We start from the raw sequence: 24,410 nt of genomic DNA on the forward strand, positions 1-24,410 counted from the left end.
CAGTCAGACATATCTGTCACATGTGTCAACCTACTCTGACCCACCCAATGACCACAGTAGGAAACCAACTACCTCTCTTGCCTGCTGCTATCTATTATAGTGGCATTTTAAGCTGTTTGAGCAACATCCTGAGCATCCTGATGAAGGTAGGAAACGGTTCTTATTGACGTTATCTTCAGATCTCTCATACAATCAAAGAGGTTACCTATGCCGAATGAACACAAGCAAAGTGTGTATAGCCCATTCTTCACTCCTCAAGTTCATACACCTTTGACTTGCAGCCCCCTTCTCAGGGAAGCAGCACAACTTGTGCTGAACGTTTTTTTTGGAATCCCTTTTGTGAATTACTTTCTTTCTCGCTGTTCGCTATGGGTTTGTAATAAAAGTGTGCCCAAATATTTTTCTGAGATCTGTTTGATACACTGAGTGGTTGAGTCCTGAGCATACATTTTAATCTGTTTTACTGACAGACAATGTTCCCATGTCTTCCTTTTATCCAATACTCAGATATTCTTTTTTGACGCATAAGCATCAACACATGTAATTGAGTTCAAAGCAGCAAGTGGTGCCAATCTGCCTAGTGTGCATACAGAGGAGAGAATACCTGAGGAGATGTCACTTGGACTACTATGCAGAGTTGTCTAGCTAAACCCTATTGTGTGTAAACCAGGCCTTAGAGTCAAGACAGCCATGAACCAGTATGTATGCAACACGTATGACATATGCTAATGTACAGAAATTACTTACTTTCCCAAACTAAATTTATCTAAACAAGAGTTTTCTAATGCAAAATAAGAGCTTCGATTTATATAAAGATCTGTCTCCCTTGGATTTTCGGCTGTTATCTGGACAAAGCTCACATCTGCAAAGCTTTAAATCAACTTTACTGAACTAGAAAAGTAAAGTTCCATCCATAGTTACAATGTTTATGAAAGAAGGGTCATAGTATAATCCTTCTTATGTATATCCATTAGCACAGTTAGCAGATACGCTGCTATCTTGTTTACTGCACTTTAAGCTCATTAGAAGAGGGCTTTAAAGTGTGCAGTATGCATGTGCAGCACAAAAGAGGGAAGAGTTAGAAAAAACCATAAGGATGTACGAAAAGTAACTAGTTCATTAAACTGGGAGGTTTATCAGTCAAAACCCAAATACCTATTTTCATTTGCAGTTGCTAAAATTCCTATGGAAAAACACCATGCACAGTAGGTAATTCTACAGAAGAAGAGAAGGACCTATTGTAATAAATATTATTGGGATAAACTAATGCAATATGACCACCAAGGTGAATGTTTACTGAAAGAAGGCCTTTGCCATCAATGTGACAGTTTAAACTGTAATGATACAAAATACTGCAACTGAACATAATTTCAACGAGAAAACAAAATGTCTGAAAACCTTTAAAATCAAGTTCACTTCTAGCATGTGAAGGTTTGAAACATTAAAGCAAGTCTTTAAACTAATAGACCAAACTCTTATGTTGTAGAATTGATGATAAAAAAATGGAGTTTTAAAATCCAATACAATTATTTTATGGAGTGTAGGTAATTCCAGTGCCAAAAAAACCTATAATCAGAAACAAAGGCTCTAAATATGAAATCGAATCTTGGACATATGAAAGTATCTGAAGACTCTACTTCTCTATCCTCAGCTAGTTCCAATATAGGCCTCTCATAGTTTGGCATTTCCTCCCTAGCCCTTCTAGTCTCCTCCAGAAATGTCTCAGAGAATAATGCTAACATATAGTAAATACAAAAGTAAAGACACCACTGTGGTCTATCAGCTGTGGTTATTTGATCTTCGTGCTGGGGAAAAGCCCAAATCTGATTAACCACACAAAACCCTTTTGGAGATTCACAGAAAAACAGCCAGACAGAAATGTTTATCATTTGCCTGTGGATTCCTTCAGGTGGTGTGTAACTGTGACTCCACATGCTACCACTGTAGCATGAAGCCCAGACTTTAAGCCACTGGGATAGTGTCAAACTCCATATTTCCTGTGGTGGTTGCACAGGACAAGAGGGAAAGTCTACACGATCCAAAACTGTCACTAGTATTCTTGGACTTACTGAAAAATTTAAAAAACTAGGTTGGTTGTATACAAGCAGTGGGTTCATATGAACACAAAATGCAGGTTTCAATTGCACAGATACCATGACTGGTTGATTTTAATTACAAGAGTTCCTCATCCTCACCAAATCCTAAAGTCACTTTTAAAAGAAAAAGGGAAATAACTCCATTCAGTTTTCCACCGTATATGCATGTTTCAGGGCAGCTTGATAAAGAGGACAAAAAATCCAAAGGCCTGCTGAAATACAGGCCTTTAAAGAGGAATTTTCACATGCCCAGACATTTTTTTCAAATAATGTGCTTCAGCAGCTATTTTCTTTTGCTATTACTGCAGGTACCGTGAAAGGCCACCACCTTTCCCAAACTCTTGTCTTCGTTTAACTTGATCCTCTAGTAAAGTCATAACCTTGTGTTTGTGACAAATTTTTTTCCATGGAATTATTGTGATGTCAGAAATTCAGCATTATAATTGCAAGATCATGCAAAAGTGTAAAATGGACAGTGGGGGGAGAAAATCCTGTTTAATATCTTCAAAAACTAGCATATGTCGCAGAAAATAATTTTTTTAAAAGTGAAACTCTAAAGAGGGAGCAAAGGTGATAATTTAAGACAACATTTTTGGAAAAGCAGTTAATAGGATACATGTATTTGGAGCAGCAGGCATAAGAAATATATGCCTTTTCAGTTCATTACATACCCCTGCTTTTGTAAATCTGGAAAATTTAATCATCAGTCATTTAAGAGGCACTTACATGCCTAGACCTCAATTATCATTAAAGAAAGCTTAGAGGAACACAGTTTTCTATTGGTGCTGTAACAGCAATTAGTATGCAATACTGAGAATTAAGGATTAGGTCCTGAAAAAAGGTCAGAAAAATTAGTGCCTACAAGAGCCTGTTTAGCAAAATCATGTTAATGTCTTTCTTTGTAATTACACCATGACAAAAAATGCACAACCATTGGTAACAAAAACCCCCAAACCAAAACACTAACACCCTGAACAGTGTGGAAGCATGATGTTGGTTGCAAGCAAGATTCCTTTACAGCAGTGGTTCTCAAACATATTTGATTGGGCCCCCCTTCTTTGTGTCTGTAGTCATTTATCCCCACAAGTACATACATCATCTCCTAGCTCTGAAAGCAGAATGGAGAACGGTGGCTGCTGGCTGGGCACCCAGCTCTGAAGGCAGTACCATGCCAGCAGCAGAGAAGGGTGGCAAGGTGAAAACTGGTATTTGCCAATATCACTTTCCCGCTGCCTCCAGGTGAGGGATGGGGGTGGGATGGGGAGGAAGGAGGAGAGCCTAAGGTTGGGCTACCTCCTGGTGAGGAATTGAGGGGAGGGCAGAAGGAGAGCCTGAGATGTGGGGCTCCAGCTGTCCCCTTTATCCCTGCCTCCTGGGTGTGCACAGCCCTCATGCACAAACTCCAGCCACCCAGAGCTGACAGCCAGAGCTCTTAAAAAAATCCACCAAAACACACAACTCTCACCTTCCTTGGCACATTCCGACCTCTCCCTTGGGAGGCTTGAGAACTGTTGCTTCACAGGATCGAAGCCCATTTTGTTAAAGGGCGAGTGTTTTTATTTGCAACTCCCTCCACCTCCATTTTTATAAAGATAGTTACAGATTATTAACAAAGCCTCCAAGAGCTTTAACAAAATTACTTAGCCTGGGATTACATAGATTTGTTTTTATCCATCCCTGGCCTCCATTTCCTGTTCGAAAACAGGAGCTGGTGGAGGGAAATATCAGAGCAATAGCAACGAACAGACAGGTAAATGACCTAGATACTAGCAGTGGAGAATCAAATTTTCAAAAGATCAGAGCACTCAGTAGCTCTCCTTTGGATGCCTTAATAAGTGATTGAATTTTTTTCAAAGTGCCAGCACCCAGAAACTAACACTGAGAATAGGAGTTGCTGGCTGCTGTAACAGTATTTGAAAATCTGGCCCATTTATTTAGGTGCTGAAATTGGAGCTGGGCTCTTCAGAAAATCCAGCCTGAAACGTGAACACTGGGCACTTCTGACATCTCACCCACATGTAATAAGGTAGTTTGACAAAACTTCCCTAACAACAAAATACTATTTCTGATAAAGTGAAACTGAACCAAGCTCTTACTTCTCTCCCCTCACCTGACAAAAGAAAATGAATGTTTGCTAGTGACTCCCCAGGACAAATTTTGAAAGTGTCTAGGAAGCATTAAACTACCTTTAAAGACAGAAGCCTCACTCTTAAACGGCTCGCGGCTTCTGCTTACTGGGATGTACAAGGGGTGGGAGGGAAAGAACAAGACAGACAGTCTCTCTTTTACAGCTACATTAAAAAATAAATAAAAATCTAGAACCAAGTTACCTATCTTCTTGTATCATGCAAATTGCCTAGAAAAAGCTTGCTAGGCGAGTATTTAATCATTCACTTCTCATTTCTCCACTTTTTTTTTTGGGGTGTGTGTGTGTTGCTGCAGAGGTCCAGGACTGACAGTCGCCAAAATCATATCCAACTTTTATTATAAAAGCTAAGGGTAGAAAAAACAAAACAATAGCTTTCTAAAGGAACAGCAACACCAATGCTGACATTTCAGCTACACAACTGAGACACACACCAAACATGGGAACATTTCTTCTTAAAATTGAGATGTTTAGTTTTGGATAAATGGAGGAGTAAAATTTGGGTTTGTCAGTGTTGATAATTCCTTTGCTCTCATCTATATGCCAAGATTCTAGTTCTATAACAGGATTGTATTTTATAATCACAACCGCATTTATAGTCCTCAGGACCAAATTATAACCTATCTGTGGATTTTCTTTTTTTCATAGCCAATCACATTTTTGCATCCTAAACATTTTTAATCTAATCTAAAAATATTACTTGGAACTTGAAGTGCCCTGAAATTCTGTACCTGTCGCCACTTATAATAATTTGCATTAATTAACCATGTTAAATTGATTGCCTCTAATGTCGGAAAGGAAGATTTTTTTCTTTCCGTAGTTAAATGACAAAAATATCTGCAGAACATCTGACAGGACACAGATGAAAGACCTGAGGGTATTCTCTATTTTTTTAATTATATATAGGATGCCCCCAACTTCAATAGTGTGTTATCGGACAGACGTTTCTTTCATCTAAGAAACTAGAGATAAGGCTCTCAGTAGAGCTCATCATTACTTCAGCTGAGGAGTGAGTGCAGGGTGGGGGGCAGAGGTCACTGCAGAACAATACAAGGCAATCCTACTCTATAGTGCCCCAAGGAGAACACAGTCAAAACCCTAAACCTTCTACATGGCAGCGTGATGCACTCAATACAAGGCTATTTGAATTGTTTCCAGCTTTGTGGTTTTTAATTTTCTTTTAACCCCACAATGTTAAAACTCAGGATTATTGCCTTGCCAAACATTGCTGGGAATTTTTAGGAGCGGGTAAAGGGGGAGGGAAGGAAGTGTTGACATACTGATATAGCCATATCTGCAGTAAGAGGTTTATCTGAAAGTGTAAAAAAAGGAAGATTTTTGTAAACTTGCTGTATCTGAACAGAAAACCTTTAACTGCAATAGATATGTTAATGTCAACTTTAATGTTACTGTTTTTGAGGTTTTCATTGCAGACATTTATTTTTCTGTATTGTGCATGCCATATTTGAAGGTTACATATTCTCTGACAGTATCCTCATCTATTGCCTTGCCATGTTAGAAAAGAAAGCTAGTATGTCTCAGGAAATTAGAAAATAAATTAGACAAAGGCAGCAATTCAAGCAAGCAGCACAGAGATGTAAGTCGTGAATTCAAGGTCATTGACAAGCACTCAGCAGGAAACAGGTTGATAAAATGAAATACCAAGTCCCATAACTTATCAATACAATTAACAAATACCAAGCTATTTCCATTGCCTTCGAGCCAGATATTACACAACATCTCTTCAGTAAACGTCAAGTTACATTTTGTTTCATCTCCATTCATTTATGCAAGATTATGTTGGACAATTTTAAGAATATCATTAACAGCTTGCTTCTCTCTCCATATTGTAATTAGCCCTTTCTTCCTTACATAGTGTAGCAAGATATGAATGACATTCTCACTTGAAGACGTGCTTTAGTCTTGCAGGGATATTGTAATACATGTAGATGTGACAGGTTGAATTAGAAGGAGGACAGTTTATTTACAGTATTGTGTGGAAAAATCAGTATAATACAATCAGAGCAAAACCAGAGCCTGATCTTGCAAAGTGCTGAATGTGGTCTTTTATTTCAGGAGTTCTCAATCTTTTTTTTCCCCTCCACCCCCCCCCCCAACATACTACTCCACAGCCCACCTGTGCCACAACAACTATTTTTCAGTCCTGCTCTAGCTTCAGCCCCACTGCAATGGGACTTCAGCTTTCTGCCCTGGGCCTCAGCCAGTCTAACACCGGCCCTGCTTGGCAGACCCCTGGAACCTGCCTATGGATCCTCAGGAGGCTGTGCACCCTCGATTAAGAATTGTGGTTTTATTTCAAATGGGAATAGAAGGGGCTTAGGACCTTGCAGAATAAGAATCTCAATGAGGTCTATGAATACATTTCCAACATGCAAGTAGTACAGCCCTTGTAGCTCGATTCTTGCCATTGTTTGATAAAGATGTTTGCCCTCCTCAGAACATTAAGAAAAAGTCGTGTTTATGATTATCTAAATATTGTGCGTTATGTCACTAAATCAGACACAGTGAAGGTTTTACTACTTGTTTTCGTTTGTTCCCCCACCCCCAAAAGCAGACAAATATTTTTGTTGCTTTTCTGCTTTTGTAAAACTTCAGAACACTTAACAGGTGTAACTTCCCATGCTGGGAAGTTACTGAATTAGGACATATGTTAAGGATGACAATGGGTTTTTTGAGATGGAATTTGGTATTCACCCTGGGAAAGGATATTGGTAGAAGATGGAAAGGGGAAAAACTGCAGAGATAACAGAGATAACTGGCAGAGGTAACAAGGAAGCTGAGTTCCCCAATCCATCTAGCAGAGATGGTGGCAAGCGGGAAGGCAGTTTTAAAATGACAATAACCATAACAAAGTCTTCCCTTGGAGCTCAACAGGAGGCCCCATTAAAGCCTGAAGAACCAAAGAACCTGTGGGACTGCTGGAACAGATCGCTAACAAAACAGAGAGAAAAAGTCTCAACATCAGGATGAATACCATATCCTGATCCACGGTGGATCAATAGTTTGCAAAGACAACTGAGGAATGGCCAAAGAGTGCACTGACCTTTTAAGAACCTTTGTTAATTCTGCTAGTAGAGAGAATATATTCATATTCTGGACAGTGCAAACATCCATTAAAGACAAGTACAAACTACTACACTTAAGGGGGGGGGGGGAGAAAATCAATTGCACAACTATAAAATCGGGAACAACTGGCTAGGCAGTAGTAATTTGAAAATGACCTGGAGGTTATAAATTGTATGAGAGTCGCAAACTGAATACGAGTCGAAAATGGGGTATAGTGGCGAAAAAGGCAAATATTATTCTGGGGTATATTAACAGGACTATCATATGTAAGTCACATGAGGTAACTGTCCTGCTCTACTTGGCACTATTGAGACCTCTGCTGGAGTACTATATCCAGTTCTAGGAAGCATCCTTTAAGAAACATGTAGATAAACTGGAGAGAGTCCAAAGGAGAGTAACAAAAATAATACAAGGTTTAGAAAACGTGACCTCCGAGGAAAGTTATTATAAGAAGTGGACAAGTTTAATGTTGAGAAAAGAAAACTGAGGGGGAACAATCTTCAAATATGTTAAGGGTCGTTACAAAAAAAGATTATAGTCAATTGTTCTCCCCATCTACTGAACGTAAAACAAGTAGTAATTGGCTTAATCTGCAGCAAATGAGATTTATGTGAGATATTAGGAAAAAACTTTCTACCTATAAGGATAAGTAAGCACTAGAATAGGCTTCTAAAGGAGATTTTGGATCCCCCATCATCTGAAAACAGGTTAGACAAACACCAGTCAGGGATGGTCCTGCCATGGCACAGGGGGATAGACTAGATGACCTCATGAGGGCTCTTCCAGCCCTAATATTTCTAGAATTCTTTTATTCCCACATAACTGACAACTTTATTTGAAAAAACTGTAGAAGGGAGTTCAATAAGAAGGGGATTTTAAGTAAGACATTTTAAAGGCATGCTGTGTTGAAATTATGAGTTAAAACATTTATTTTTCAGAATATTTTATATTCTGAGACTGGAATTTTCAGCTGCCTTGAGCCATCACTAACTTTTAAACAACTGAACTTGAAAAATAAAATAGTCAACTGACTAATATGCACTTTTAAATCAAGTTTCAGTCTCAAAATTCTTTATATACAGTTAGGCACCTCTCTATACATTTCAGAATACTATACTCAGAAAAGTGGAGAAAAGCTCTCTTATGGTGAATTTTATTTATTGCTCTTACAGTTTTACCTTCACGATGATTTATGGAATAACAGTGGGTCAAAATTAATATAATCAACAGTGAAAGCACATACTATTATTAGCATACAAATATGTTACATATTAGGAAAACATCGCTGGTGATTAGATTACAGCATGCATATGCTCTTGTTTACTTTGCAAAATAATTCATTTCAACTGCAATCATCATTTCCTCAAAGAATGTTATGCCAGAGAACATGCAGCTAATTCAGATATCTTGCTTATCTAAATTCAAGTAAAGTTAATTATCTAGAAAAATTAAGCGCTGGTTTAGAATTTTTTTTGGTGCAACTGTTTGCCATGTGTTTATCATCTGTCCTTTCATGATGAAAAGTCTGCTAAAAGATGTGGGTCAGAAATCATTTTGTAATACTCATATGACAAAATACATGTTTTGCTCCGAAGTATTTTTACTGAATTTCAACCAATGTTAGCCACCTATAGCCAAGCAAAATATTAATTCTGTGACACTATTAGTAATCACTACAATTTAGTGTTTAATATTCCAAATGTTGTACATGGGAATAGCTACAAAAATATGATTGACTCCTGATCACTAGTAAGCATACAATACAATGAATTAGGGTCAACTAATGATGTCGATCTTTGTCTCCAACCACACAAACCTAATTATCTTAGCGCTGTGACTGAAGACGTGAGACTGAGTCACCTGTGAATAAACAATTCCCAGAAAAGACAAACCAAAAAGTTTTAAATAAAAAGTTAATGTACACCAAAGGAATGAAAAACATTATCTTGATATCCCATATGCCACTTTGCCTTTTATGATGGTCATGAAATATCGTCTTCCATGTTCTAATCGGATCACCATGCATTTCTGACATGAATAAAAGACAAAAAGCATTACAGACTTTCCACTCAGACATCTAAAATACTATACAACACAGATATTTTCAAGCTTCAATTCTTCCATTGTCACTTAATATGCAAATCCTAAATGAAGACTGTAAATGCAGTCAGACATCCAACGTGTCTAAAGTTTTTTTTTTTTTAAACTGCTGCTATGAAATTCCTTATAACTCGACATTTAGATGTGTTCTTCATTTTTTAAATGCTCCCCATATATTTAATAGGGAAAACCAACTATGAAAAAATTAGGTAGTGAGCACGCAATAGCTTAGATTAAAATGTAGCCAAGAACAAATGAGACACTGTCAGGCTACAAACTTCCACTTCCTACCCTCCCTCTCAAAAAAAAGATACCTATCCTGCTACCCCTAAAGGCTTCCTTAACACTAAGGTTCTGATCCTGTACCTAGAACTCTGAGTAGAGCCTGTACCTGCATGGTTTTCAATGCAAGATTGGTTCGTACGGCATAGTATCATATTCAAATTGAATAAAGAGAATGGACAATGAAAATAATGAATAGAACATTACAAATTAATAATTTTATTCAGACTTTACATAAGCCCCAAATTAATGGCAGAATTCCAATCCAGATAGCTCAGAAGAGAAAAATAAATCAGAGGGGTTAATTTAATAAAAAACTAATGTATATGCTCTGTTCAACATCACATATTACAGTGTAGCAACCGAACAATAGTTGATCTTTCTAATTGTTTAAACTGATCAGCACATCCAATATTTAACTGAAGAATTAGATTATTAGTAAACAAACATACTTCAGCCCGAAGTCATTTCCAAATGCCCCTTTTTCATTAAATTTAAAGTGGTGTTGTTTGGAGGGTGGAGAAGAAGGAAGCTGATGTCTTGTCTGATTATAGGAAAGATGCACTGTAGACAGCTAACACGCAAGTTAACTACTATTTCCCACTAATTATCACAATTCTAACAGGTGGCTGGTGACTGTAGGAGTAAGCACCAGTCAGTTTCCATGTTAGTTTCACTTTATACATCTCTTAAGAAAACATCAATCTGCACTCTAGAACACCTTCATATTGAGGGATTTCGTTATAGGATCGGCCACAAATCCACAGAAATCAATGGTTCTTTCCAGTGACTTCAGTACATTTTGGACCAGGCCCACAGGGATTTGGTATGCATATTTTATCCTCTAAAGACAAAACTCAATATCAACCTCATCACATTAAAAACTTATATTTTACTGTTTCAAAGCTCAGGGAGGAAAAAAAGCTGTACTATTAACATGCAGACTACCTACCCAAAAGAGTACTTTAATGATTTAAGCTATTAAATATATAAGTATTTTTAGCACCTAGAGATATGGCTGACAGCTTCATAGTATCATGACAAGAACGTGCTCTAAAGGGCTTCTAATTTTTAAAGTTCTGATGTGACAAGAAGTGACAGTAAAACAACATTGGTTACGGGGAGTGGTAGGAAAAGGGTTACAGTAAGATCATGTGCTTACTGTGAATAGATTTGTTTTTGTTCATACTAAAAGATCCAACAGAAATATTGATAATCAGAGACATTTCCCTCATATAAACTGTATTTAAATCCTGAATATAATTTATTATTCTTTTGCCTATGAAAGGCTTCAATCACTGACTCAATGTATTGTAACACATGCATTTACATCCATATTGTGCTTTTCATACAGATGCATCAAAGAAGATTTCATGTTAAAACAGATGCAGTTTAATGCAAAATAATCTACTACTTTGGCTAAATTATATCTAATGAGGAAAACTAATCTCAAAAGGTAGTCACTGAAAAAAGATCAAGAAAGAGCTATGTTTGAACACACTTATCTGTGTTTCAAATGCTTTTCTTCTTCAGTTAGAACAATTGGATTTTCAAGGGAAACTTAGCAACTCTTAGGGTTTTAATGCCCTTCCCATGTATGAGCAGAGACATAACAAGCCAGGAGACAAAAGTATAGCTAGCTCTGATGTTATTTAAGAAACATCTTTAGTACAATCAAATTTCAGTGATACACAGTCAGCAACCTGCAGTACCTATTATTTGTTTGTGGGCATTATTAGTCATAATTTAACTTACGAGCTAATACTTCCAATTATTCATGTTTATTCTGCATACTCCTTGCATTTGATGATGAGGACTATCATCATCATCATCATCACCACCACCTCTTCATCAAGTAACCAGCAGACTTGAACGGGGGAGGTCTGGTTTATAGAAAGCAGGCATTTGGAGTTGTCTGAAATAGGACTCAATGAAGATTTTCCTCTACAGTATAAACATACACCTCTGCGATGCCTGAACACAAGAATTTCCCTTCAGATTGTCTCTTTTCTATGTTTTTGTACAGTACCCAGAACAATGGAGCCCCAGTCATGCCTGGGGCCTTTGGGAGCCATCAGAATATAATTATTTACTATTACTACTAAGAGTGTTTAAAATAATTGCTTGTTTGTTCATAAACTTTCTTGATTTCCATACCTATGCTAAATATTTTCTAAGTTTTAGATGACAAATAAATGTATCTATAATATACAGTATATATGGCTGCATAGGATTCAGTATTCAAACTATTATATTGTTTTGGTTTTCTATTTACAACAGAGGCATACCACTGCTTTTTCAATTTTCATTCTCTTCAGCTACCACAGAAAGTGAATCAATTCAAGTCCATTTGTTGATTTACTTCCAAGCTGCACTGTGCACTCAGGTTTAAATTCTCAGAGTATTTCCCAGAGCTCTGGGCTTCCATCCCATTTGTCTGAAAATATTTATCAGAACTCTGCTCCTGATAGCTCCGACTGAATTTAAACCCTGCTGTGCATATAACAGTAAGCACTGCAGAAGCATCTAATGTTTAAACAAAAAAATCATCGCAATTAAGCCATGTTGATCCTGTGGAGCAGTTTCAGAATCCAGTGTAGTTGGTCTTAAATTTACAACTGTCTCTCTTGCTATTCAGATAGTTACGGTCACAGAGACTACCTTGGGCAACTAAAGAATCCCAGCTCCGTTGATGTTTCTACTGGGGCCCAGCAGGAAACAGGCTTGGATCAACACTATTCAAAAACTGTCGATGATATGAAAGAAAAGTATAAACTCTATTGGTAAAATCTGTGGATGACCGAAATTGGTGAAGTGATAAATCATGACAGGGAGCAGTCAGTTATACAGACTGATCTGGATAGTTTGGTGAAGTTAGCTTATTTGAACAGTATGCGTTTGAATACAGCCAAATGCAAGATCATATACCTAGGAATGAAGAATGCAGGTCACTTAGAAGACAGGGGACAGTATCCTAGAATGGAGACACTGAAAAGGACTTTGGATTAATGGTTCATAGACATCTGAACATGAGCTCCCAATGGAATGCTGTTGCTAAGATGACAACCACAATCCTCAGATGCATACGCAGGCAAATATTAAGCAGGAGTAGGGAGGTACTAATACTCCTCTCTGTGGCATTAGTTGAGACCATTCCTGGAATACTGCGTCCATGTTCTGGCGTCCATACTTCCAAAAAGGTACTAAAAAATTGGAAAGTGTTCAGAAAAGTACTACAGAATGATCTGAGGTCTGGAAAACATGTCTTAGAGTGAGAGACTTAGAAGCTAAATCTATGTAGTTTATGCAAGAGATAGTTAAGAGGTGCCTTGATGATAATCTACAAGTATCTGCAAGAGAAGAGATTTCTGATAGTCGATGGGTCTTTAATTGAGCAGAAAAAGGCACAATAGTTGAAAGCCGAAGCTGGACAAATTCAGATTAGAAATAACGTGTGTTTTTGACAGTGAGGGTAAATAACCACTGGAACAACTTACCTTTTGACATAGTGGAATCTCCATCACTTGAAGTCTTTAAATCTGGATGTCCTTCAAAAAGCTATACTATCACTCAAATGGAGTTATGGGCTTGATGCAAATGTTACTGGCTGAGCTTTTATGGTCTCTGTTATGCAGGACGTGAAACTAGAATATTATAACAGTCCCTTCTGGCCTTAAATTCAGAGGCATTTCCTTATTGCTTTTATCTACAATGTAACATTTGTTTTCTAAGAATCAAATAGTAAGGTTTCAAATTCTGTGCCTTAACACAAACTACTAAAGGACTTTTTCCAGACTCAGAGAGCAGACATCTTTGTTATGATGTAACCCGGCCTAATGAGATATATAAACTTCAGTTTTTCTACATAAATAACTAGAGGCTGGCTTTTAATTAGCTGTTACTACTCCTATCAGACAGGGATATTTAGCCAAATTGGCAGCAAGAGGATCTCAGCACTTCAAATCTGAGTCCAGTGAAATGACATTAATAAAACACTATCACTTCCTTTAGCGAATCACAAGGGAACGCTTAATGTGCATTTCTGTTGCTGCTGGAAGCCAAACACACAAAATACTTAATACAAAAACTCTTTTCTTGAAACATGTGTTTCAGACTCTAGGGCTACCCTTGAAATTAAAGACACATCTAAAAGTATCTCCTTAGTAAAAATTATTCATTAAAATTCTCAATAACTTAATGGCATGAAAACATTTCTAAATACACATATGAGGAGACAGGACAAAAATACTGCAGAGTTTTAACTTCAGGGTAGTTATATGTACACTACATGAGGCATCTATACCAAAGACAGACCAAACCATCACAAACTTCTCTTCATCTCCCACTCTGAGGTTGCTTGTTGGGCACATTAATTTCTGTTTATCGTAAACATTTTTATTCCCCTCAGGTGGCAGCCATTATCTACCTTGGCTGCTGGCATGATGATTATGATGCACCATTAGCTAGTATAGATCCTCTGCTACTGCAGTCGAGTCACCTCAGTAAGTGTTACTGTCAGCGAGGGACCTCCTGAGAAGCCCTCCAACACTGTGCCGTGTATTCATAAATTAAAGCAGCCTCTGCATGATACATGATGAAAAGTGAACCAAAGATGCAACTGCTACAACAAGTCAACCTACCTGAGTAGGAAATTTATAAATTTTCTCTAAAGCAGTTTAAAAAATTATTAGCCTCTGCATAATAGGAAAAAAAAATTCATTCAGAAATGAAAACTTTTTTAACCTGATAAACCTTCCCAAGACTGCTTATCACTTGAAAAGACACAAGGTGGGTGAGGTAATATCTTTCATTGGACCGACTTCTGTTTGAGAGAGACACAAGCTTTCAAGCCACACAGAACTTCTTCAGGTCTGGGAAAGCATTACAGCATCCTGAAGGTACTTCCAGACCTGAAGAAGAGCTCTGAGTGGCTTGAAAGCTTGTCTCTCTTACCAACAGAAATCAGTCCAATAACAGATATTGGCTCACCCACCTTGTCTCTCTAACATCTTGGGACCGACATGGCTACAACTATACTGCATATCACCTGAAGAAGCATTTGACACTGTCCGAGGTATAGCAGTATGTATTTTCAAACTTCACTTCTCATTCTCCAATTGCTATTAAAACAAATCTTTCCCTGAAAAGCCTATTACTACCATTTCATAGAATCATAGAATATCAGGGTTGGAAGGGACCTCAGGAGGTCATATACTCCAACCCCCTGCTCAAAGCAGGACCAACACCAACTAAATCATCCCAGCCAGGGCTTTGCCAAGCATTTTCTTAGTATCACTACAGATTTTAATTTGTGAGTCTAATTATAGAGATACAGGATAGTAACTCTTGGCTTTTCATTCTCTGATGAGTGAGACATTATTGCATGATGGGCATGGTTTATTTCAGAGTGCATGGTATTGTGGGTACCCATGTTTACAGCCTCAGCATATTTTATGCAAATCCTTGTTCGCAAGTAGAGTAGTAAAATCATTGTAAATCAACCTAATATCAAACTGAATTCTTTCCTTCTGGCACTTCACAACGAGCAGTAAAGTCTCTAGACATGTCAAACTATACTTTCAGGGACACCTGTGTAGCCTCACTGCCTCAGAGGGTTTAGACAGATTTAAATGACTATACCTTACTGCACAATTCTGTCTTAAATTGCATAAGAAGGAAGAGAATCCAGCTCACTCTCTCTTAGATGTACTGACTCTATTTTCTTGTCTTTTTATTTATGGCTAATTTCTCTCCTATTTAGTGGCTAGTAAAGCTCCATGACATCCTCTGCTCAAAAGGGATTCTCTTTTTGGTTTTATCATATTTCCAGGGAATAAATTCCTTAAAAGGTGAACTCAGGGCAGAAGCTGGACTAAAACTTTCCCAATTTCATGCTGAGTGTCTCCACTCTGTTTTTCTAAAAAGCATAAACACAGATTAATACCAGAATTTACTGTACCATATTGTTATAAGAAATAGTGGGAAAACTAAGCTAGATATACTGGCACTTCTCTTAAAGAAATTGTACTTGCTGGTTGACTTCTTGTTTTAATTGAACTCTTCCAATCACTATTAATCTGGAGAATTTCTTTAATCATTGTGCTTAACGTGAACAACAACAACAAAAACGCCAGAAGAGGTTAATTTGCAATTCAACACTAAACCATAAGAGCTCCAAGGCCCCAAAAGTATAACTATTCAGGCTAAAATGGGAAACTGAAGCTATGCAGGACATCTCTAGCCAATCTTCTGCAAAAACTTCCACATAAAATCATGTTAAAGACTCACTAAGATTTCAAGTGCCTTCAACAACCCTCCATGATAAATTGATCTTAAACTAGTTCAAATGGAAGTTGCTATGCATGGGAGAGTCTGCATATGAATTATAGCATGTCCCTAGACAATGTGTGCTGAACAAGACATAATTTTGAGACTCCACAAAACAGTAGAAACATCTTGTTTGGTTTCTCTCCTGCCCGAATATATGTCACAGGAATATGCACGGATATATTATATGGGAAAAACTGGATCAGTGAGCACTGTTTTGACAAGAGCAGGGCTACTGCTACCGAAATATCGGGTCTGCCTAGCTGAGAGCCAATTAACAGCCTGACAAGGATAAGGAAAAATGCTTTATTCTGCAGAAAAAAGGAGAGCCTTGTACTTTAATACAAAAGACTCTGTCTTACACAAATTTCACAAACCTTTTATACACATTCAGACAAAAACCCTTGCATGTTAACACTTGATTGGTAGATATAAAATCTCGTGCTTCCGTTATCTGTTTAGTAAAAACTGGTTTGAAGCAAGATTTCTTTGCTTTGAGGCAGAAAGGAAAAGATAGTGCAAAAGTTCAGGCTACTGTGTCCGTGAGCAGTACTGTGTACTGCTCCTCCCCCTACTGGCCGCTTGTAAACTATTAAGGGGGGCCAACAGCCAGCTTTCACACTACTCACCATCCTTAAAAGCCTCCTGTTCCCTCTGGCTTAACGAAAAACATGCAACGCAGGGGCTGTATAAGACTTACACAAGAAACAGGTCTCTCTTTGGGGGAGGCAGAGGAGGTGGTCTGCTCAAAGACAGTGATGTAAATTTAAGGCAGTATGAGGTAACAGCTTCAGAACCATAAACGACCATCTACAGAACATATTGGACTCTTAATGGAAAGTGTACCTTTGAAAGAGTGAGATCAATTACACCTGGGTAAGTTTTAACATAGCAAAATGTGTGTAATGGATCATAGTCTGACAAATAAGCACAATATACTGGAATCATCGCTATTATAAGAAGTTTGTTTCCTTACATTTTGTTAAGAAAGTTGGTATATTGAGTCACTCATCTTCCCATTATCAGAAGGCGAGGAAAGCACTGATTTAGAACACTAAAGCACAAGCTGTATACTGGTTTGGGAACAAAACACTTTCAGTAAGCTGCTGACTCACCTTGTCCCGCAAATGATGTTCTGCAGCCTCAATATTCAAAGGATCATCAAAATTCAAGAGATCCTGGAAAAGAGCCAGGGGATTTTTTTTTAAGTAAGAAAAAAAAATAACTATCTATCTAGTTATCATATTATGTAAGAGGTTGAAAATGTATTTAGTGTGATGAAACACAGATGAGGCCAGCAAATGCAGTAGGTTTAGTGACATTGCTTCTTTTATCCCTCCAGATCTCTGGTTTAGATCCTATGAGGGGTAAATTCAAATGAGTCTGATGGTCACAATCCAACCCTTGATTAATTATTGGCCAAGTGAAGCAAGGCTCTACACTCAACTTGATGGCATTTTTCTGATTGTCTGGATATCACACGATTATTTTTGACTATCACCTCTGATCAAGTCCAAAATTTCCAGGAACATTCTAGGTATCAATTGGCGGAGCCCCACTGATTTTGGTGAAAAGTGGAAAACTAGAAAAATACGATTTAGAGGAAAATCAGCCCCCAAACTAGCTGGTGCTGCTGGCAGAGGAATCTCTATGGGCCCCTGCTGCTGGTTATAGATATTAGAGGCAACTGTGTAACTTCCTGAGTGGGGAGATTGTGTTGTCTGAAGTCTGACAGACATGAAAACCTTAGAGAGTTTTAGGGGGGAAACGGGGAGAACAGAGTCGGGGAAGCAGCATGCACTGCAGGAATAGGGTAGTAGTGGTGGAGGTAAGGCAGGTGGTGGGAGAAGCAGAGACCTGGAAGGGAGTGGTGGAGGTAGAAGCAGGGACAAGGGGGGAGCAAAAGCAGAGACATAGAAGATAGAAGACAAAGCAGTTCTGAGTGCGAGGTTGGGGTGCCTATAACTGCCCATGATTCCCATCTCTGCTCCCCATGATCTGGTCCTTGCTACCCCACCTCCACATCCCTACACATTACTCCCCACCCTTCAAATTGCTGCAGGCAGAAGAATCTCTGGAGCTTTCTGCTGCTGCTTACTCATCACAGACAGCACCTTAATATGCTGCTCTCACTCTCTCTCTCTCTCTCTCTCTGGGTGTATAGTTTAGCTTAGAGAGGCAACAAAGAGTGTGACCTTCTAATGCTGGGCCACATCACATAGCCTCAATATTATTTCTTCTGAAATTTTGTTCTGTGAATCCAGGAAAACTGGTGTTCTGAACTAAAAAAAAAAAGAAAAGAAAAAAAGAAAAAGAAATGTGGGGGAGCTGAAGGTGAATACACATAAACTGTATGAAAGGGTTATATGCAGTCATTTTAAACATTCTAAATTTTACTTCTACACATCTATCTCTCAGTAATTCCTCTCTTAGAAAAAGCAGCTGTCTCCTTTTAGCTGACAACACTGCAAGTGCATTCTACAGCTTACTGGCATGGCTTGCATAGTGTCTGTAATAGGTATCACCTGCACTGCGATTTGTGCCATATTTGCAGAAAGACTGCACTTCAACACATTGTTTAAGGAAACCAAGAACCTGACAAGAGACAGTGTGTTAATTAAGTCATGGAAAATAATGAACAATCACTATGGAAACAAAACCAAGTTTCTCTGGTCCCGTCTCGTGTCAGTTTTCCTAGTAGTTTGTGGTAACAGTGAATCTTTTATAACAGCTATCATTTTATAAGTGTGAAAGGCTCCCATCACTGTCACTATCTGAGATTTGCTTCCATGGCAATGAATCTCTATGGTCATTGAATTTTTTTTTCCTAACTAATTTACAAGTTTCAATTTCCTTTCCAAACCAAAAGCTGAGCAAGACTCTCAATCATTCACCTATTTTCCTTTCTTTCTAGAAACAAGCCCAAACCAGCTTTTCAAAGCATAATTATTTACAAAAAGTCATTGAGCATATGCACAGGGGAAATCCAAGCTGCAGGCTGTAAAGCTGAAGAGTCTTCTAGGACACTACAAATCTCTGTAGTCTGTCATACACAATCACCACTCTTTTCAGATGATCACACTGTATAGAAGTTGTGTGTATTTCTATTGCAGGATTGCACTCTGTGTTTCTCTAAAACAGACTCACCCTATTTTAGTTATTTAGAATACAGCACAAACACAATTACTCTGAATTGAAAAGCATGTGCTCTCCAATCTTTTTCCAAATTAATTTACTAAAGACCCTAATCCAGGAAAATTAAGCCTCATTGGCCCATGAAAGCTCTGTTTCCCAGGGCCCTGCAGCCATAATTTGTCTATTCAACACATTTTGGAAAAATATTTCTTGTGGTAGCAGTGATGGTTCAGCTACCCAGTTCCTCCTTCAGGAAATGAGGGACAGAATCCTTCTGTCTGAGCTGGAGCTTGAGAAAATAGGGCTGGGCAGACACTGCCAGCAACTCTGCTCCCTGTCCCAGGTGCTTCACTGTGCACTGGGGTAGCTCTTTGGAGAAGCTACAGTGACCCTTACTGCAGTTGAAGGGCGTAATGGCAATGAGTGCTCCGCTTGACCATGATCCCTCTGCTCTCCTCCCTTGACCTTCCCACTTCCACCAGGCAGCAGCAAGGGTTATCCATGACAGTCACACTCCATACCTCTGCCTCAGAGGGGAGGAGGGCTACCTTGACTTGCCTCTAATCGATCAGTGGGGGCAGTTTCTTGGCTTCTGTTGTATATCTGAGGTGAGGGTTGCTGGCTCCAGTCCTGCCTGTTCCTGACATTAATCCAGGGTTTTACATTTCCCTCCACTTCCCACAGCTGCCTCTTATAAATAAGAGACTTGGGCTTCCTGGTCCTGCCAACTCCTTTCATGTGATGTGGGATTCCACGGGGCAATCTCATGTTTTAATTCAGTGTCAGGCCCTATTCTCATTCTGGGGGTGGGAGCTCCTTGGAGCTCCTGTCTCCTTCAACATGTGTTTATTGATTATAATTGTCAATAATGGAACCTATATTGGGCAACTGTTTATCCCAACCCTCAATTTTTCAGGGGTACAGCAATGCCAATTATCTACCAGAGTAACCCTCACATTCCTTCCCCTAACTCCGCACAATAACTCACTGAAGGAATTTAGGATTTGTGGAAAACCCTATGCAACTCGTTACCAAAGGCCGCACCACAGATTTATAACTATAAGTAAAAAGAAATATTAAGAAGGCAGCATATGCCCTTCTGTATGATAATCCCCACGGTTAGCTAATAAACAGGGCTAATTAAACACCGCTAAAGACAGGAGGAACACAAAAATTTAACCATAAGACACACTGAATCAGGTCTATACCAAGTAACTTCAGAAACCACCTGGCAAGGAAAACAAAATGTAGCTGTATCTATTGCATCATCTTACTTACTGTAAATAAAGAGTTCAATCCCCAAACAACATCCTGAAAAGGAAAAACAACAGAATCAGTCATGTGCATTTAAAGTATCTTGTACATTTTAACATCCTTTACATTTCTATTAACCCAGCAAAATGATGGAAAGTCTTAAATCTAGGAAAGGAAGAGAGTATTGGGTGGCTTTTCTTTATATCCAATATTTATTTCAATATATAACATGCAAAAAAGCACTTATCCAGGGCTTTAAACACCTTTGACACATTTAAAACCATCAAGTACAAGTAGAGCATGATGAATAATTTTTCTGTGAACATAAACACATCCATTTTAAAATTTTGTATAAATATTCACTCTCTGCCGCCACACTCACACCCCTTCTGTGTTCAAAGAAAAGAAACAATGCCAACTGACTGACCACGCCAATAAAAACTGAGCATCACAGCTCAGAATTCAAATAGGAGGTATCAGATGCGGTGACCTGTACATGATTAATCCATAACATACAAAAATGTGACAAAATATTTGTCAAACAGACACGAAATATCAAATTTGAGAAAACTGATCTATATGTGAATATTCTGAAAGTAGAAGAGGCTACATTTTTCAAATTAATTATTGATTGCAAATTATTTGCTCAGCTCTACCTCCAAGTTTTCTTAAATTGAATAGGGACAGTCAATGTGCAATTACAGATTCACAGTAAGAAATCAGTGAAGTAGATGGAAATGTTGCCCCTTGAGACTCCCTCATTTGATGTAACACTTTGCTTAACTCCAGCTCCATTAGCGTCTGGCCTATAGGTGTGTGTCCTGAGTTACAAATTTCAGACGCTGACAAACAACAAGCAAGATTAAGTGACAAGACATTACTACAATGAACTGAATCAGAGACTGTAAAACAGAGCTTCTAGAAAACCTTCTCTCGGAGTATGTCCAATTTTTAAAAAAAAGTGGGTTTTATATAGCAAGATATCTTACACGTATTGGAGATGAGGCACTGTAGTTTTTACCATGAGATACACAAAGTCACCACTATACCCACTAGCCTGTGACTGACCTCACCTAGTTCACCTCACAGTAAAACTACAGTGCTGTGATTCTACTAGGATTTTACACCTGGAGAGCTCAGGTGAGTTAGTTTTCCTAATCTCAACACACACCTTTTTTGGCCGTGCAGACAAACCCTTAGAGAAATAGACCTTCTTACTATGGTATAGAAAACAAAATGCATTTATTCTCATTTAACATCTTGCAATATTGCTTATAAAAAAGGTTGAATAAATGGATGCATTTTAGCTTGTTTACTACTCTGGTCTCTCAGAACTTAGTCAAAATGATGAGCTGTTGTAATATATAACAATACCTTAACAACTCTATCAATAGTACTGATTACAAAGGCTGGCAGAGGACATGGTGTCAGCATTATCTGACCAATAGTATTTTTTTTTTTAAACACTACCACATTTTCCCTGGCCCTGTATGTATTTTATATAAAAACACGCTCTGTTCATCCATTTTTAATAACGCAGATCAGCAAAGCAACATTAGGGAATAATATTGTAGCTTGTTCAGCACTTTCATCTAATGGAGTTTCTAAAGTCATCAGCGCTAGTAAACACTGCAAACCTCTTGAAGTCACTAAGGTATTCCACATGGACGGAACATTATTGTTTAAATTCACAGTAAAAGAGTAGGAATTTCAGATGTTTAAGGTGCACAAACAGCCTAGAATTCTTAAGAATGTGGTGGTGAGCAGTCATCCTCACCAGAAATGATCCAATTGGCATGCTATCATTCATTTTCAGGGCCAGAAAACAAAAGTGTTCGGGAAGAGGGAGAAAAGACAGTTACCCTTTCCATAACCGGTGTTCCTCGAGATGCGTTGCTCATGTCCATTCTACGTTAGGTGTATGCGCTTGCCACAGGCATTGGTGCCGGAAGTTTTTCCCTCAGCAGTATCCGTAAGGGACCGGCTCTGGTGCCCTCTGGAGTAACGCCCCTTATACCATGCCATACAGGCGCCGCTGGCTCCCCCCATGCTCAGTTCATTCTTGCCAGAAACTCCGACAGTGGGGAAGGAAGACGGGTCGTGGAATGGCCATGAGCACCAGTTACAGAAAAGGTAACTGTCTTTTCTTTGAGTGCTTGCTCATGTCCATTCCATATTAGATGACTCCCAGCAGCTCCTGTTCAGGCAGGTAGAAGTTCATGGCTGCGCTGATTGTAATACAGCTCTGCCGAACGCAGCGTTATCTCTAGCCTGCTGAGTGATGGCACAATGAGATGTGAGTGGGTGGACCGAGGACCACGTCGCAGCTCTACAGATGTCCTGGTTCGAGATGTATGCCAGGAAAGCTGCCAAGGATGCCTGCACTTTAGTTGAATGGGCCCTGACAACACTGGTCTACAATTTTTGAGAAGTCATCTGTTTCAGAGATAAAATGTGATATTTATTATGTATTTTGACGTGCTCAATTCAAATATGACAATTAAAACAACTGATTGGCTACTGTTTCTAAGATATTTAAGTTTTTACATTTTATGTCTATGTATATTGTGTAGATAGTAGAGTTTTAATCATAAATTGTAAACCTAGGTCTTTTCATGTGTTTATGGTTGCTTTACATGATAATATTTCACCTGTCCTGTTTATGTAACACTTTAAAAATCAGCAAAAGGGTTATATAAATAAAACTGATTATGAAACAAAAGGCAAAAAACTATGTACAGAGTTTAGTCCTATTCAGTGTCTACTCGGCGCTTCTTGGCTTGTCTCTTGTATTCATTAAATGGAGCATCTCTTGTCACTGTCCAGCAATAGTCTGCAAGCATTGATGGGCTCCATTTGCCCTGATAGCCTGCCAGGAGATTCCACTGCTGTAGTCTGGAGCCCAACGGCTCTGCCTTACTCTTGGGTAGTTCCAAATCCCTGACAAGGTCATTCAGTTCACCTTGTGTTATGAAGTGTGGTTCAGAGGAGGAGGATGGGAGAAAATGTGGGTCCTGTGCCATTGATGGTTCAGGACCAGAAGTTTCATCCTCTTCCTCATCTGACTCAAGTGAGAATGATTCTGGTGCATCAGAAACCGGCAGTCCTTCTCCGTGGGGTACTGGGCGTATAGCTGATGGAATGTTTGGATAATGCACAGTCTACTTTTTCTTCTTTGACACACCTTTCCCAACTGGAGGCACCATGCAGAAGTAACAATTGCTGGTATGATCTGTTGGCTCTCTCCAAATTATTGGCACTGCAAAAGACAGATTTCCTTTTCCTGTTCAACCACTGGCGAAGATTTGTTGCACAAGTGCTGCAGCATATCTGTGGGGCCCACCTCTTGTCCTGAGCTCCAATTTTGCAGCCAAAATAAAAGTGATAGGCTTTCTTAACCATAGTGGTTATACTGCACTTTTGTGATGCAAAAGTCACTTCACCACAAACATAGCAGAAGTTATCTGCACTGTTCACACAAGTACAAGGCATCTCTGCTGACTTTGGCTAAACAGAAATGTGTCCCTTTGCAAAATCAAACACTGACAAATAAGAGAGCACGACACTGTATGATTTCTAGAGCTGATATAGGGCAATTTGTTCAGCAGAGTGATGTAAGCTTCGTTATGACTGCATCATCCATGACTTCTAGGAATAACATGATGCAATTCATATCATGTATGACGCAATACCAGCTTCAGATTGCATCATTCATTGTTTTGCCTCAAAAGCAAATACTGTCCAAACCCAGTCATAGATTTATTCATAGATCCAGTCAAAGATGTATTTTAGTCATTTCTGGTTTAAATTGAGATCCCTTCCCTTTATAACTCACTTATCCTCCGCCATTCCCAAGTCAAGGGTCATATACACTGACCCAATAGCATATCTTGAAAACTAGAGCCAATCAACAATTTTAAGCATCATTTTTGTTCTCAGTGACCCAGAATTAGTAAAGTTGGACTACATTTATTTCAGAAGCA

The 24,410-nt window shown here is 38.7% G+C and overlaps 1 protein-coding gene across 2 annotated transcripts in view; it reads right to left on the reverse strand.

The window, feature by feature from the left end:
* UBE2F (ubiquitin conjugating enzyme E2 F (putative)) overlaps window positions 1-24,410 on the reverse strand; it is a 140,455-nt gene that overhangs the window by 19,573 nt on the left and 96,472 nt on the right. For both annotated transcript variants that reach the window (XM_050916222.1, XM_050916221.1), the window contains 2 exons: window positions 20,452-20,484; window positions 17,154-17,216 (listed from right to left, as the gene is read on the reverse strand). In XM_050916222.1, coding sequence (XP_050772179.1) covers window positions 17,154-17,216; window positions 20,452-20,484 — 96 coding nt within the window. The remainder of the gene's footprint in view (window positions 1-17,153; window positions 17,217-20,451; window positions 20,485-24,410) is intronic.

Source organism: Gopherus flavomarginatus, chromosome 10, assembly GCF_025201925.1.
Source record: "Gopherus flavomarginatus isolate rGopFla2 chromosome 10, rGopFla2.mat.asm, whole genome shotgun sequence".
NCBI classification, from domain to species: domain Eukaryota; kingdom Metazoa; phylum Chordata; order Testudines; family Testudinidae; genus Gopherus; species Gopherus flavomarginatus.